The sequence below is a fragment of the Pistacia vera genome, unplaced genomic scaffold (genome assembly GCF_008641045.1).
Source record: "Pistacia vera cultivar Batoury unplaced genomic scaffold, PisVer_v2 Contig393, whole genome shotgun sequence".
Classification (NCBI taxonomy): domain Eukaryota; kingdom Viridiplantae; phylum Streptophyta; class Magnoliopsida; order Sapindales; family Anacardiaceae; genus Pistacia; species Pistacia vera.
Window position 1 is genome coordinate 3,510 of NW_022196216.1, and position 17,429 is coordinate 20,938.

A 17,429-nucleotide genomic window follows, 5' to 3' on the forward strand; every position below is an offset into this window, starting at 1 on the left:
TAGTCTTACCAAGAAAAACTTGCTAAAAAAAAAACAAAACTAATAAACCAAATTATCTGAATAAATAGAACCAAAATTCTCCACACACGCAAGGGCATAACTGATATTGACGTCCCTCCACCTTCGCTCCTTCTCTCTTTTATAATCTCCATGCTCATGTATATATATGTGTAATATCCCACTTCTTTTGTTATCATCTTCGTCCATTCTTAAAATATTCAAACAACATTAAGGAGATTACTTCTCATTCTTTATATAGGAATGAAGATAAAACGACACTAGTTTAAAGAATTGCATGCTTTCTTCAGATTTTTCTACAGGTGATTCATTTCTCTCCCCCATCTCTTCCTCTTTTCCTCTCGTATTCTGTTTGGTTCTCGAGAAAATGCATATGCATCAGCAAGAAAGGCAAAGGTTCAGCCTTGGAAAGTCCTAGTTTTTTTTTTTTCTCTCCTCTCCTTAAGAGCATGCAAATGAGACCTTTATGATTTACTGATTTTTATTCAACAAATAATACGCAATCACCAGTTGCAGTATTCCTCTGTTTTACCGCTATTATGTGGTTATCTCGGTGAAGAGATTAAAGAACCAACCGACCTGCGTTGAATAGGGACATTACTGTCTTTTGAAACACATTGCATGCAAATTTCCCATTTGTTTTGCAAAGTTTCAACCGGAAAGACAATAATGCCCCATCCTTTGTCAACCTTTTACGGTCATAGCACCGCCATGAATTTTGTTTTTTTTTGCCATTCTCATTCGGCAGTCGCATTTTTCCTCCTGTCAGCTGTCAACTTTTCAAAAGAGATCCGCGGAATCCTGAATACACGTTTTACTGATCTAAATTTTTTATTTTGTCGTATTAGACGATGAGATGCAATTTGGATTTTATTATATTAATATTATACACTTTGGTCAAAATCTTTCCTTGTTTGGTTGCCGTGAAATTTGAATGAATCAAAATGTTGGCAGTAATGGGAATATCCAATTTTAGGCCCTCAACCAATGCTGGTGTTACATTTTTCAATTAACTTTACGCCACCAATATTGGATTGAGTGTAATTGTGTAAATGCTGATAGTAATGATTTCCAAAGTTGAAAAAAGTTACCTTGTACTTATTTTCAAATTTTTATTTATCTGGATTTTTGAATTATAATAATCTTGCAAAAAATGATTGGACACTGAAATTTCAAGGAAGTCAATTATGTCAATTCATCAACTTAAGTCTTCTGAGAGTTAACCAATTTTTCTTTCTTCTGGGCTTTCTTAATCTTGGACAGAAAGTCATGTGATGTTCATTATTTTGCAGGACCTAGAAAGTGCTGAAATAGCGAACTATTGTTGCTTCAAGAGTCGGGAGTAATCACGAAGTCGGTGCAAAATGGCTGGAGATTCAGAGACATGTAAGGCAATGAAGGCTACATCAAATGGGGTGTTTCAGGGTGATAATCCTCTTGATTATGCACTTCCTCTTGCCATTCTTCAAATATGCCTTGTGGTTACGCTCACACGCATTCTCGCTGTAATTCTAAGGCCTCTTCGACAACCTCGTGTCATTGCAGAGATTGTTGTAAGTTCTTCTCCTCCTTCTTTTCTAAGTTCTATTTTTGCAGTTTTCATCTAAATTTAGTAAATCTTTTTACACTTTAAAAAATGTTCTACCTAAACTCTCTGACTTTTTCTTTTTCTTTTAGATCTTTCTGCAATATTCTTCAGAATCTCTAGTTTAATTCTTCTTTTTTATGGATGATAAAAAAAATTTGGCAACTAATCTATGTATCCAGAGAAGATTATGATATTATTAGTTTATGGTAGAATCTTATGTCAGCATATGTAATTGTGTTTGAACTCATAATGCATGATTATTTTATCTGGGAAAGATTGATCTTTGATATATTAAATTTTCAGTCAGAACTGGGCAGGTAAGATAATTAATAATAAACCAGACTAAAAAATGTGTTTATCTGTTAATTAATGACAAATTTAGAAACTTGAAAGTTGATCTTTAAAGATGACTTATGAATATGAAGGGAGTTTAGTGGAGAATATGCCATTACTACGTTATCTTCACCATTTTTTAGTTCTCATGTGGGACAGATGTATAAATATTAAAAAAAGTCTATTAAAAAAAAAAAAAAAAAAAAAAAAAGAGAATGAATGGCCTAGATTTTGTTTAAAGTCGCTCCGATTTTGAGTTTTCCGTGAACAAAGAAGATCATAGTGTACTTTTTGATTTCTTTACGCAGGGAGGAATATTGCTTGGCCCTTCAGCTTTGGGTAGGAACAAGGTGTATATGAATGCAATTTTTCCTGCCAGGAGTCAAACTGTGTTGGATACGTTAGCGAACCTTGGCCTCCTCTTCTTTCTGTTCCTTGTAGGCCTAGAATTAGATCCAAAGTCCCTTCGCCGGACTGGTAAAAAAGCTCTTAGCATAGCCCTGGGAGGCATTAGTCTACCTTTTGCATTGGGAATAGGAACCTCTTTTGCCCTCCGTGCGTCCATTTCTAAGGGTGTAAATGGACCTGCATTTCTTATATTCATGGGGGTGGCCTTTTCTATTACTGCATTTCCAGTCCTGGCCCGTATTTTAGCTGAACTCAAGCTTTTAACTACTGATGTTGGGCGTATGGCCATGTCAGCTGCGGCTGTTAATGACGTAGCCGCCTGGATTTTACTTGCTCTTGCCATTGCTCTCTCAGGAACTGGGCGTTCTCCCCTTGTATCGTTATGGGTTCTATTGTGCGGGTGTGCTTTTGTCTTAATTTGCACATTCATGGTCCCTCCAATCTTTAGATGGATCCAGAAGCGATGCCCCGAGGGAGAGCCTGTGGATGAATTGTATGTTTGTGCTACCCTGTCTATTGTTTTGCTAGCGGGATTTGTTACTGATGCCATTGGAATACATGCTCTCTTTGGGGCATTTATAATTGGAGTTTTGGTCCCAAAGGAAGGGGCATTTGTTGGTGCTCTGGTAGAAAAAGTTGAGGATCTTGTATCCGGTCTTTTCCTTCCATTGTACTTTGTATCAAGCGGATTGAAGACTGATATAGCCACAATTCATGGACTTCAGTCTTGGGGGTTCCTTGTTTTGGTTATAGTTACAGCATGTTTCGGAAAGATTATTGGCACTGTAGTAGTATCCATCTTATGCAAAGTGCCTGTGCGGGAGGCTCTTGCCCTAGGCTTCCTAATGAATACTAAAGGCTTGGTGGAACTCATTGTTCTCAACATTGGTAAAGACAGAAAGGTAAATTGCTTTTTCTATGTTAAAAATAGGAACTTGCAATTACATTTGCAATGCTTGGTTTCTGAATCTTAATTGTTTTATTCGACTGATATTTCAGGTATTGAATGATCAAACATTTGCAATCATGGTTCTGATGGCTGTCTTCACAACATTTATAACAACACCTTTAGTCATGGCGGTATATAAGCCAGAAAAAAGAACAATCAATGCCCTCTACCAGCACAAAACAGTAAAGAGAAAAGATCCAGATGTTCAGTTTAGGATTATGGCCTGTTTCTATGCTTCAAGAAACATACCCTCAATGATTAATCTGATTGAGGCTTCACGTGGGACTGAAAAGAAAGGAGGCCTCTGTGTTTACGCACTGCACCTCATGGAACTCTCGGAAAGGCCATCGGCAATACTTATGGTCCACAAGGCAAGAAAGAACGGAATACCCTTTTGGAACAAAGGAAAAAACTCAGATACTGAACAAGTTGTTGTTGCTTTCGAGGCTTTTAGACAACTAAGCCGTGTCTCTATCCGTCCAATGACAGCAATCTCACAGATGCATGATATACACGAAGACATTATCGGAAGTGCTGAAAGGAAACGAGCATCAATAATAATTCTCCCATTTCATAAACACCAGAGGCTCGATGGGTCCCTGGAGACTACTCGAACCGAATTTCGTTGGGTCAATAAGAAGGTTCTTGAGAGTGCTCCATGCTCAGTGGGGATTTTGGTTGACCGGGGGCTTGGTGGTAACACACATGTTTCAGCAAGCAATGTTTCTTCCGTTATGACGGTCTTGTTTTTCGGAGGAAACGATGATCAGGAAGCCCTTGCTTATGGTGCACGCATGGCTGAGCACCCAGGCATTAGTCTATCTATCATTCGTTTCCTTCCAAGCCCCGATATTTCCGGGGAGATTGAAACGCAAGACGAGTCCCATGTTTCGGAAGATGAGAGCTTTCTTGCTGAAGTTAAACAAAAATTTGCAACTATAGACTCATTTACTTATGTTGAAAGAGAAGTGAGAAACACTGCAGAAACTGTTGCCGTAGTTCATGAGTTCAATAAATGCCACATGTTTTTAGTTGGTCGAACGCCTGGGGGCCGGGCAGCAGCAGCGTTGAATATGAAGTGTGATTGCTCAGAACTTGGGCCGGTTGGGAGCATGCTGATAGCTCCAGATTTCTCAACTTCGGCTTCAGTGTTGGTAGTACAGCAATACACTGGCCATAATCGAGTTGTTTCTGTATCAGGATCTATAACAAAGGTAGCAGAGATGCCAAAGGAAGATATAGAATCTGGCTGATTACAAACATTTTGGTATCAGTAACTGAAGTGGATGATCTTGATGATGACGAAAATGCTGTAACAGAGGGGCACACAAAGGATATTTACTTGCGTTTTTAGTCTTTTAATCACTGTGCAAAATTGCCACTCCTTAAATTTCTGAATTGGTTTACTTACATAAGCGTCGGCCAGTAAATAAAGTGTTGTAATTAGGTTCAGGTTATCTGAAGAACAACAATCATGTGTTGTTACCATGATACTAGTTTCAAAAATCAAACCCAACCCAGAAGGAAATTGTATATAATCAATTTCTTTTGGTCTAATTTTGATGATCTTGTTCTAAATCAAAACTTTTATCATTTTTTAAGCTATGTTTCAAAATCCGATCCGTTGTGAGACCTGATAAAGTGACCGAGTCGCGGGTTGAAGCGGTGACGTTAGCAATAGAAGATGGACCTGGAAATTTTAAACCTGATGCTTCTTTTGTTTCCTGATCAAGTGCATGGTCATTTGTATCAACCGCCTCCTCAAAGACCTCCTCTACATCTTTTGATTTCTCATCCCCAACCCCAACTTCTACAGGCTTATCAACCCCGTTATCCATTTTCAATGGTGTAGCTTCAAAACCCTAGATTCAAGAAAAACCACCAAAACCCATTTAACCAAACAGATTAAAAATCAATAAAAACCCATTACAGCCATCAAAAACCAATCACAAAAACACCCACCACATCAAAACCCTATAACAATAATTCATCTCCGATTCAAGAACAATATGTACCTCAATAAAAAAACAGATCTTTCTCTTTTCCCATAACTAATTATAATAATCAACTGAAAAACAACAGATCTTTAAAGCGTTTTCGTTAAAGATTATGCAAGACTTATAATCAAGTCAGAAACTTTTCGGTCATTCAATAAAAAGTAAACATTTAAAACTAAAATTAGAAACATAACTCACCTAGAAAAAATGAACACTTTACCTGTATTTGTGTAGGCCTTCGATTTAGATGAAGAAGATTGGATTAAGATGGAGGAAGTAAATTGAAGAAGATGAGGAAGTAAGTGTAAGCTTTACACTTTAGAGTGAAGAAGATGAAAATGGGAGCTGCCGCCCGACTGAAATAAGAAAAATGAAACGAAGCTGCAAGTTGGAGATGCAAATTTGCTGTAGGAATTAGGAATAGGTTTTTTAGGAATTGGATAAACCCAACATTACTGAACCGGTTTAAGCAGCGGCCCCGTCGGACCCGCAGGTTGGCACTATTCCGCCGGTCTATTACCGGTCCAAAGCGATACTATTTTCGATTTTTATATTAAACCAGACGGGAGTCATGGCTGACTCCCGGTTGAACTGGTCGAGCCGAACAGTTCAATTTGGGTTTTAAAACAGTGTTTTTAAGTTAAAAGTTTTAATAACTAATCCAGGGTGAAACCGACAAAGTGATTGGGTTCCGAGTTGACTGGTTTAATCGGTTTGACCGTTGGGTTAAACTGGTGTCCAAAGGTTTGAAATCTAACAAAAACACCTTTGAAAATTTTATAAGTCCCTATAGATTTAAAGTCTTGCAAAAATACCCCAAACACCACCGCCAGCGTCAACAAACTAGGGCAAATAGGGTTTGTTTTCGGCAACGACAACACTCTCTATCACCACAAAAACACTTTCCTCAACCTCCTAACCAAAACCCATCTCACTCCTCCCCCGTTCACATTACCAATCATCGACAATAGTTTTTGTAATTTTCAATCAATTCACTCATTGAAAATCACCTTTGTCGCTACTTTTCATTTTGGTAACTCATACTTGCCTGTCTCTCCCACCAAAAGCAACAAATTGCTTAACTCTACTTCTTCTTCTTCCTTTTTTTATTTTTATTTGTTAAGTTACTATTCTTCTTCCTCTTTAGTAAATAGTAAAATTGGTAATTTGGTTCGGTGGAGGTCTCGGTTCTGATTGAACTAGTTCAACCAACTGGGCCGAGTTTTAAAACACTTCTTTTAACAACTCTCCACTACAAAACCATGTTTCAAGTGGGATTTGAAGATCATTATACCAAGTAATCCAAGCTGATAATGTGCCAAGAATCTTTCCAACTGCAACTAAATTAAAGTGCCAATTTAAGGAATCATGAGATCTAACGCAAAAGTTGCTGACACTAGAATAAAATATCCAGCAGCATCGTCTTCACCATTCAATTTTGTTCATTTGATGCTTGGGTCACAATTTGCGGCCATATTTTATTAAATTAACTTTTCATCAGCAACTTAGAAGGCAACCAACATTTTCTACGTCTCTTCTACTTGTCTGTGGGTCTGGATGAAGTTGACACCATTGAAATAAGGGAAAAAAGTAAAATAGAAGTAAGATCGGTTGTCATTTCATTGACACAATTAATTTTATATAAACAATATCTATTATTTTATTATAAATCATATCGGTCGTTATATAAGCTGACACCGTTAGAGCAAGAGAATATAAAATTATATTTTGAAATTTTTTAGATAAAAAAATTTGGGTAAAAAAAGATGTTTGCTCTTTATTAGTAGCAAACTTTAGGGACCAAAATGTAACTAATACTCTAATAGGGACTAACATGTTATTAAAAATTTAACAAGATTAAAATGTTACTTAAAAGCTAACCTAGTATGCTTTATTTATGGGAGAACGACTTTTTCCCACCAAGGTTTGATGAGATGACACTTTTCTATCCGTCAAGTTTCAAAATGACACTTTTCCATCATTCGTTAAGTTCTGTTAGTGTTTTCAATTAATATTTGACTGAAAATATGAAAATATCCTTAAATAATTTATTTCATAATTAGTTTATTATAAATTAAAATTAGTTTATTATAAATTAAAATTAGTTAATTCAAAGTCTTTATTCGATTATTTATTAGTCCAAGTATAAAGATACATTTTTTCTTTCTTTATTTAATTAATTAGAAATATTGATTTTTTATGTTAATTAGTAAAAATGAAAAACATTATAAATAATAGTGATGTAATATTGATGACATTATAAATAAATATTAAGATTATTTAACTTTAAACAATTTGATAGCATTACTCATAACTTTTTAGATGAGGTTAAATATTTTTTCTTTTTTTCTTTTTAATATTTGACTTTTTGGCTAATTAAAAAATAATAAAAAATTTATAAAGGAAAATATTTAAGAGTGTTTTTATATTTTTAATAAAATATTAATAGAAAACATAACAGAACTTAACGAAAGGTGAAAAAGTGTTATTTTAAAACTTGATAGGTGAAAAAGTGATGAGTGAGAAAGTGTCGTTTCACCAAACCTTGGGTGGGAACATGTCGTTCTTCCCTTTATTTATTTACTGAAACCTGGCAAGAATTGCGGTATTAACTGCAGCACAAGTAAAAGAGGTCAAGAAGATGGGCCCAGGATTAAAGAAAGAAAATATGTAGACGTTTCTAAAATAACTGGATTACCTCCCAGTTCCCAACTTCTTAACACTGAAGGTGTAAGATCATTCATCATTTCCCTCTCTGTAGGGACTGAAGTGAAACTGCGATTTGGGTGAAATGGGTTTGAATACTACGCTAGGACAGACGTGTCCTTCTCCAATGAAGCCTACTTCAAATGGCTTACTACAGGGTGATAGTCCTCTTGATTTTGCACTTCCTCTTGCCAGTTTGCAAATATGTTTGGTGATTGTTCTCACAAGGGGTCTCGCTTTTCTTCTAAGACCATTAAGACAGCCACGCGTGGTTGCTGAGATTATTGTAAGTTTAAAGTTTTTTTCTTGTTTCATTACTGATAAGCAGAATGGTTTAAACTTTGCTTTGATATTACGTCTCTCACTTTGATGTGTTTTGATTGTTTTAATATTGACTTTGTAAGAATCCCATTTTTTGATTTTGTTTTCTGGGTGTTATCATGTGATTCAGCTCATATTATTATGAAACAGAAACTAGTAGGAATTGATAATATTAGAGAAAGACAACATCTTGTTAAAAACCTAGCACATTGTAATCTTGATTTTCACTTCAAAATATTTGTCTGTTGGCATACTGCTAGGAAACCTGAAATCCTTTACATGGGCTTCATCAATTTGATGTTTTTGTGTCTTGGAATCAATCTAACTTTTTAAAATCTAAGATTTTTCTGTGTTGCACATGTGTTCAGGGGGGAATTTTACTTGGACCATCAGTGCTGGGTCGAAGCAAGAGTTTTCTGCAAACTGTATTCCCATCCAAGAGTCTAACTGTGTTGGATACAATGGCAAATTTTGGCCTTATTTTCTTTATGTTCCTTGTGGGTTTAGAATTGAATCTTAAGTCTCTTCGTCAAACTGGGAAAAAGGCCCTTGGCATTGCTATTGCAGGAATTGGCCTTCCTTTTGCATTAGGAATTGGTACATCTTTTGTCCTCCGAGAAAGTATCTCTGAAGGCGTGGATGGTAGCTCATTCCTTGTATTCATGGGCGTGGCCCTTTCTATAACTGCTTTCCCTGTCTTAGCCCGTATTTTGGCTGAGCTGAAGCTTTTAACCACTGATGTTGGCAGAATGGCTATGTCAGCTGCGGCAGTTAACGATGTGGCTGCATGGATTCTACTTGCCCTTGCCATTGCCCTCTCTGGATCCAATCATTCTACTCTTGTTCCATTTTGGGTTTTACTGAGTGGGTGCACCTTTGTCGTTTGTTCAATAATCATTGTTCCACGGATTTTTAATTGGATGGCTCGACAATGCCATGAAGGTGAGCCAGTAAAGGAAACATATATTTGTGCTGCATTAGCTGCTGTTCTGGCTGCAGGGTTTCTCACTGATGCTATCGGAATTCATGCCATGTTTGGTGCTTTTGTGATTGGAGTGCTTATCCCCAAGGAAGGTCCATTTGCGGGTGTCCTTGTCGAAAAAGTGGAGGATCTTGTATCTAGCATATTTCTGCCACTTTACTTTGTTTCAAGTGGACTAAAGACGAACATAGCTACAATTGAAGGGCTCCAATCATGGGGCCTATTGGTTTTGGTTATTTTAACAGCATGTTTTGGAAAGATTGTTGGCACTATTGTGGTGTCTCTTTCTAGCAAAGTGCCTCTCCGTGAAGCTCTTGCACTGGGCTTTCTTATGAATACTAAAGGCTTGGTGGAATTAATTGTGCTCAACATTGGTAAAGATAGAAAGGTAATTTATGCTCTTACCATATTTTTATTAGGGTCGTTACCTTTTCTAAAGGATATAACGTGTTCTGTGTTTATATTTTCAGGTTCTGAATGATCAAGTATTTGCCATTATGGTTCTAATGGCTCTCTTCACTACATTTATCACTACACCTCTTGTTATGGCTGTATATAAGCCAGCTAGAAGGACAAGAGTTGTTGATTACAAGCATAGGACTATTGAAAGGAAAAATTCAAAAGCCCAGTTTCGGATTTTGGCCTGTTTCCATAGTGCAAGAAACATTCCATCAATGATTAATCTCTTTGAGGCATCTCGAGGGATTCGGAAATCTGAAGGAATTCGTGTATATGCTATGCACCTCATGGAGCTCTCTGAGAGGTCATCTGCTATCTTAAGGGTTCATAAGGCAAGAAAAAATGGTTTACCTTTTCTGAATAAGGGCAGACAATCAGATTCTGACCACATTGTAGTGGCATTTGAAGCTTTTCAGCAACTGAGCCAGGTTTCTGTAAGGCCAATGACTTCAATCTCTTCCATGGCTGACATGCATGAGGACATTTGCATCACTGCTGAGAGGAAGAAAGTTGCAATTATTATTCTTCCATTCCATAAGCACCAAAGGTTGGATGGTTCTCTGGAGATTACTCGATCTGATTTCCGATGGGTGAACCAAAAGGTCCTTGAGAATGCACCTTGTTCAGTTGGAATTCTAATTGATCGCGGGCTTGGCGGAACCGCTCATGTATCTGCAAGTAATGTTTCCTATTCTGTTGCAGTCCTTTTCTTTGGGGGCTGTGATGATCGCGAAGCCCTTGCTTATGGGGCTCGTATGGCTGAGCACCCTGGTATCAGTTTAGTGTTCATTCGCTTCTTACTGGAGCCTGAGACGACAGAGAATCTAGTTAGAGTTGATGAGGCTGAAAATTCCAGCTCCCAATTGAGGTCAACGGATGAAGAGGTTCTCTCTGAGTTTAGAACAAAAGTATCTCATGATCTCTCCATAGTATATGAAGAGAAAGTTGTGAGAAGTGCTGAAGAAACCATTTGTGTAATCCGTGAGGTAAGCCAAGGCTGCAATCTTTTGTTGGTGGGTCGAAAGCCTGAAGGTGAAGTAGCCTTAGCTTTAAATAAGAGAACTGATTGCCCAGAACTGGGACCTGTAGGGAGTTTATTGACTTCATCAGATTTTTCAACAACATCAGTATTGGTTATTCAACAGTATGGTGCTCTATTATCTTTAAATTTAGCTCCAGAGTCGCAGGAAGACTCGCCTGAAGACGAAGACTTGGAATCAAATTAGCTTGCTTCCTGTTAAATGGTTTGGATTTGAATTTTAACCATAGTTTGTTGTGATGGGTTGTACTACCAGATTGTTCCACTCACAAGAAATAATTATGGAATAAAAGGATTTCTTAAATCAGATATTCAATTATCACTTGGAATTTATTTGTCTTTAATATAATATGCCATTATGATTACCGGATCATATCATATGCCTATATTATGGGATAAAACAAAGATTACTGTTGTGCGGGAAATCCGAAGTTTGATTGCTCAATTTAGAAGAAAAATATTCAAATAATTTAGAATCTAATTAAGGTAGTCGAAGATGATGCAACTTCTTAATTTTACGTGTTGAATCTTACCTCACTCTATCATATAAATGAGTGTTATATAAACCCATTAACTTGTTTCTGGGGAGGCGGGTAATTATTTTAGGATAGATTTATTATTGTAATTCTCATTCAATAAGAGAAATAATGAACATCAGCTCAAGATTCAAATTTGTCAAACACTTTAAAAATTGTCTCATGTCATTACTTGTATTTTCTCTTAATTATTTAATTGCTGATTTTCATTAAATCATGTACACATCTATTCCGATTCTGGTAGGGTCAATCGAAATTCTGGTAGATTTCTGGATCAACAATTATAATTAAGATAAGAGTAATAATAGATGTACAAATCATTGTACAAATTGATGTGTTATTTATTAAAAAAAAAAAAAAAAATTCAGTAAGTGCCCAATTAATAGATGCATGATTTGTGCTATGTATGCTTAGTTATATATCAACATCGCTGTTAAATAAACCAAAGGTCATATATATTCAGATCAATGGAAACTGATCTTTTGAGGTTTAGAGTTGATAGTAATGTGGGGTCTGGATTGGCAACAGTGAAAGATATTGGAGAAAATTTAAAACAAGATTTATTAGCGTTAAGCTGGCTTAAGGCTATTTTAACCTTTCGGAATTTCAGGGGTATAAAACCTAGAATAACTCAAACGTCGACCTGAGATCCGAGAAACTCCGAATCCTATCCTCTCGTTTATTTGTCTCTTGTTGATTCTGTATACTTGAATACGTCTATTTATTCACACTACACTTCACGTTCAGTTTTATTGCTGAATACACGTGGAACTCTGAATCCTACTCATTCTCGTACCTGTCTGTTATTTATTCCCATCATATCTTTCCGTCCTCAGAAAGACCGCTGCGATATTTACGTGATCGAGAATTCAGTGATATTTGTATGAACAAGAATTCCGGCATTTCTTTTTGGTAACCTCATCTGAATGATGCTTTGTTTTGATTTGATGAATTTTTTTTCAATTGTAATTATCCTGCAACTTACAAGATTGGGAAGAGGTGAGTGATGACACTTAGTTTTAATATAGAAAGATAAAAGTACTTTCTGCCTGGAAGTTTAATGCTGAAGTTTTCCAAAGCTGGAGATTTCGATTTTACGTATTAGATGGTGTTTTGGTTTATTCCAAATTTATACTTGCCTAAATTATTGTTATTATCTCTGGTTGGGGGTTATCTTCCTCTTATTTGTGTTTTTCTGCTTTATATACTAAAAAGTCATTTTTCATCATCATATCCAGTCCTTACCTTCAGGGTTAGCAATTACTTTGTGAAGAATGGCGGCAAGTGCATGTCCTGCCGCCATGAAGTACCTCTAATGGGGTTTTCAGGGTGTAATCCTCTGAATTTGCGCTTCCTCTCGCCATCCTACAGATTTGCCTTGTGGTTTTGCTCACTCGGTCTTCTCGCTGTTGTATTAAAGCCCCTAAGACAACCTCGCGTCATCGCAGAGATTATTGTAAGTTATATGTATTTTTTTTCTGCATCAGACTAATTTTTAGATTTTTTTCTTATGTGTATTACTTTTATCTTTTTATAGGGAGGATAATACTTGGGCCATCAGCTTTGGGCAGGAACAAATACTATATGAATGCAGTTTTTTCGACAAGAAGTCTAACTGTGTTGGATACTTTAGCCAACATTGGTCTCGTCTCTTTTTGTTCCTGGTAGGCATAGAGTGAGATCCAAAGGCCCTGCGTCGGACTGGTAAGAAGGCTCTTAGCATAGCCGTCGGAGGAGTTAGCCTACCTTTTGCTTAGGAATAGGAACCTCATATGCCCTCCGTGCAACTGTCTCTAAAGGTGTAGATGGGGGTGCATTCCTTTATTCATGGGGGTGGCTTTTTCTATTACTGCATTTCCTGTCTTGGCCCGTATTTAGCTGAACTCAAGCTTTTAACTACCGATGTTGGGCGAATGGCAATGTCAGCTGCGGGTGTAAATGATGTGGCTGCTTGGATTCTTTTGCTCTTGCCATTTGCCTTTCTGGAACAGGGCAGTCTCCCCTTGTATCATTGTGGGTTTTACTGTGTGGTTGTGGTTTTGTCTTTTTCTGCATATTGATTGTCCCGCGTATATTTGAATGGATGCAGAAGCGCTGTCCAGATGGTGAGCCAGTGAAAGAAATATATGTATGTGCTACTTTGTTAATTGTTTTGGTAGGTGCATTTGCGACGGATGCTATGGAATCATGCCCTCTTTGGTGCATTCATTGTTGGAGTTTTGGTCCCAAAAGGACCATTTGCTGGTGCTCTTGTAGAAAAGATTGAGGATCTTGTATCAGGTCTTTCCTACCATTGTTCTTTGTCTCAAGCGGATTAAAGACTGATATAGGCACAATCCGAGGGCTTCAGTCTGGGGGTTCCTCGCTTTGGTTATAGCTACAGCATGTTTAGGAAAAATTGTTGGCACTGTTGCTGTCTCTTTGCAAAATGCATTTCAAGGAGGCTCTTGCTTTGGGGTTCCTAATGAATACTAAAGGCTTGGTGGAACTCATTGTCCTCAACATTGGAAAAGACAGAAAGGTAAATTGCTTTTTAGTCCTTGAGAATGAGTACTGTTTAATACATTTCTACGCTTTTGTGTCACATACTTCTTTTGGTTTTTGGATTTAACTGTTTTATCCGATTAATGTTTCAGGTATTGAATGATCAAACATTTGCAATCATGGTTCTGATGGCTCTTCACAACCTTTCACCACACCTTTGGTCATGGCTGTCTATGAGCCTAATAAAAGAACAAGTAATGGCATTTACAAGCAAGAAATATAAGAGAAAAAGCCAAATCATCAGCTCCGGATTTTGGCCTGTTTCTATAGTGCAAGAAATCTTCCTACAATGATTAATCTGATTGAGGCTGCGTGGAACTGAAAAGAAGGAAGGACTCTGTGTATATGCAATGCACCTCATGGAGCTCTCCGAAAGGTCATCAGCAATACTTATGGTCCATAAGGCAAGAAACAACGGAATACCCTTTGGAACAAAGGGAGACACTCGGTTCGATCAAGTTGTTGTTGCTTTCGAGGCTTTCAGACAACTAAGCCATGTCACTATCCGTCAATGACCGCAATCTCACCAATGCATGATATGCACGAAGACATCTGTGGTAGTGCTGAAAGGAAACGGGCTGCAATGATATTCTCCCATTTCACAAGCACCAGAGGTTCGATGGAGTGCTGGAGAATACTCGAAACGATTTTCATTCCGTCAACAAGAAGGTTCTTGAGAATGCACAATGCTCAGTGGGATCTTAGTAGACCGTGGGCTTGGTGGAAACACACATGTATCTGCCAGCGATGTTTCTTCCATTGTAACAGTCCTTTACTTTGGAGGGAATGATGATGAAGAAGCCCTCGCATATGGTGTACGCATGGCTGAACACCCTGGTATCAGTGTTAATATAATTCGCTTCCTCGCAAGCTCTGACATTTCAGGGGAGATTGTTGGAGCTGATGTGAAAGATCACCATTCGAGCAGTGCAGATGAAAACTTTCTTGATGAGATGAGGCGAAAGTATTCAAGTTTGGAGTCATTTAAGATGGAAGTGAGGGTAGTAAGAAACAATGCAGAAACTGTTGATGCAATCAAGGAGTATAATCGGTGCCACATGTTTTTGGTTGGGTCGAATGCTGAGGGTCGGTAGCAGCAGCCATGGATATAAAGAGTGATTGTCCGGAACGGGGCCGGTAGGCAGCATGCTGATTTCACCTGATTTTTCAACTTCAGCGTCAGTGTTGGTGGTGCAACAATATACTGGTGCTGGAATGTCTCCCATAGCAGGATCTTAGATCAAGATACAGAATCTAGCTGATGATAATGAAATTTTTACTCGGTCATACTGTAGCTAATTTTCTTTCTTTTTTCAGTTTGTTGGATTTTTTTAAATAAATAAAAGTAGCAGAAATTTCAACCTAAACAACGGTGTCGTTTTAGTTGGTGTGGTAACTTAATGCCTAGGCTCTTTCACACGAATAAACCAGCCATTCACTAAAACTCGAAGATAATGAAATATACCGATTTTAAGCGGTCGGTATTGGTACGAAACCTTCACAGTTCACTTCCCTTTTCAGTTCCTTAGGGTTTCAAAATCAGACTCAAAATGCTTCATCTCTACTGCAATCTCCACCGTCCATCTCCTCCTCTGCTCCTTCCTCTCCAACAACAAATTTTCCTACTCCCTCTCCTATCGAGTACGCAATCTTCCTCTCTCATTTAACTTGTTTTTATCTTTCTAGCGTTTCATTTAACCTTTTTTTTTTTTTTTTTTAAAATTATTAACACGAGTGAAGTTCAATTAAATGAAGGTTTTGTAAAGATTACAAGATTTCGATAGCGGTAAACAGCAAGAAGAGTGGAAAGGAGTAGTGGAGAGGTTTGAGCGGTGAGAAATGGGTCCATGAAGGGTTCATTACAGAGTCACTTCCCAATGGTATGTTTCGAGTTCGTTTAGATAATGAAGACTTGATTCTTGGTTATATTTCGGGAAAGATTAGGCAGAATTTTGTTCGTGTATACCTGGAGATAGAGTCAAGGTTGAAGTAAGTCGTTATGATACAAGCAAGGGTCGAATAATTTATAGATTCGCAACCGAAGTTCAACGGTTAAGTTGTTGCTTAATCTTGATTATAATTTTTGTATTTAAATTAATTGTTATGAAAATTCATAAAGCTTATCTTATTGTGAGGTTTTTTTTTTTTAATTATTATTTGTTTATTGGTTTCCTATTGGAGCGGTCCAAATAATTTGTGCTAAATGTTAATTCTGAGTTCTCTTGTAAATCCATTTGGTGGTTCTCTTTCTCTGTTCTGGTCTTTGACACCTCGTGCTGCCAATTGAATGTTTTTAACGGAGGATGGTTATTTTACTCAAGGGCATGAGGCACATCTAGGGGATAAATATTTTTCCTTTACATTTGAAGAAGTATTGTGGTTGTTAATCAATAGCATTTTCAATAATTAGATGTACAAAGAAATTTACAAAGATTTATGTACAAGTGAGTGGTGTGCAAGAAATGAATGGAGAGTAATATGATGAGTTTGACTTTTTGTGTTCACTCTTCTATTTATTTCTTACCACATCACTTGTAAAATCTTTGTAGATTCTTTGTACATGTAATTACTCTTATTTTATGCCCAAGGTTGAAGGTATTCGAATTTAACTGCCTGGCCAGTGGACTACTTGCTGCCTATCTTCTTCTCCTCTATGTTGCACTTCAGTTCGAAGGAAATTGATATAGTTTGGTCATGAACATGGTATGGATTGATAGATGTTAGTTATCTTCTTTTCGAGAGGAAAAACGATAGTTGGATGCTGATGGAGAAGATTTCTAATGAGGTTGGGAGAAGTCATTTTTATGATTCTATATTACTGGATTTACGAGGAAGCTGGCCATTGACACTCTAGGAATGGTGCTTTGGAAGGAACGTCATTTTCTCCTTTTGTTTTATATTTTTGCAGGCCCAACTTTGTTCTAAGAACTTCTTTCTCCTATTGTTATAGAACTTGTAAAACTTGTTTATAGGGATTATATGAGAAAAAGTTGGAGGGTTTGTGGGGCACTCGTTAATGTAGTACATTCTGTGTATTACCTTCTGCTTATCAGTTTCCAGTAGTTAAATATTAGCAATAGAATTAGGTGGTAAGCTTCTGTACTTGTTAACTGTAGCTTGAAGATTAGCAATAGAATTAGATGGTACGCTTTTGGGGACTATGAAACTATTTGGAATGCATGCACCGGAGCTGAAGGGATTGGTGTTGTTACCACTTTTATCAAATTTTAGATTTACATTATTGTGAGAAAAACACTTAGTTTGGTGGAGATAGCTAGAATTTTATTCCAAACCACACAAATTCTGGCATATAATGCGTTGAGGAAGACCTCTGCAGTTAATAGACTAGATCTAAAACTCAATGTCAATTGGAGGTGGTGAATTGGCTTTAAAACTATCAAATGCAACTTTACACACCCTGACAGAAGTTCTGTACCTTGAGTTGCATAGTCCTTAGTTGATATGTTACTAATTATGGTAACCTTGTCTATTATATTCGGGTTATGTCGTGCTCAAACAGGGTAACTCATCAACCTAGCAAGGCTAAAT

General features: G+C 37.3%; 2 protein-coding genes and 1 pseudogene across 2 annotated transcripts; all 3 read left to right on the forward strand.

Annotated features, from left to right (window-relative positions):
* Positions 1-216: 216 nt before the first annotated feature.
* LOC116141148 (cation/H(+) antiporter 18-like) lies at positions 217-4,549 on the forward strand. The gene is made up of 4 exons (XM_031426675.1): positions 217-320; positions 1,311-1,571; positions 2,248-3,249; positions 3,347-4,549. The coding sequence occupies exons 2-4, from the start codon at positions 1,383-1,385 to the stop codon at positions 4,547-4,549; spliced, it is 2,394 nt and encodes a 797-aa protein (XP_031282535.1). The 5' UTR covers positions 217-320; positions 1,311-1,382.
* A 3,530-nt stretch (positions 4,550-8,079) lies between these two features.
* Positions 8,080-11,111, forward strand: LOC116141145 (cation/H(+) antiporter 18-like). The gene is made up of 3 exons (XM_031426672.1): positions 8,080-8,285; positions 8,689-9,690; positions 9,773-11,111. Exons 1-3 carry the CDS (start codon positions 8,085-8,087, stop codon positions 10,985-10,987), a joined length of 2,418 nt encoding a protein of 805 aa, XP_031282532.1. The 5' UTR covers positions 8,080-8,084; the 3' UTR covers positions 10,988-11,111.
* Positions 11,112-11,803: 692 nt separating this feature from the next.
* Positions 11,804-15,119, forward strand: LOC116141110 (annotated as a pseudogene).
* The last annotated feature ends 2,310 nt before the right edge of the window (positions 15,120-17,429 follow it).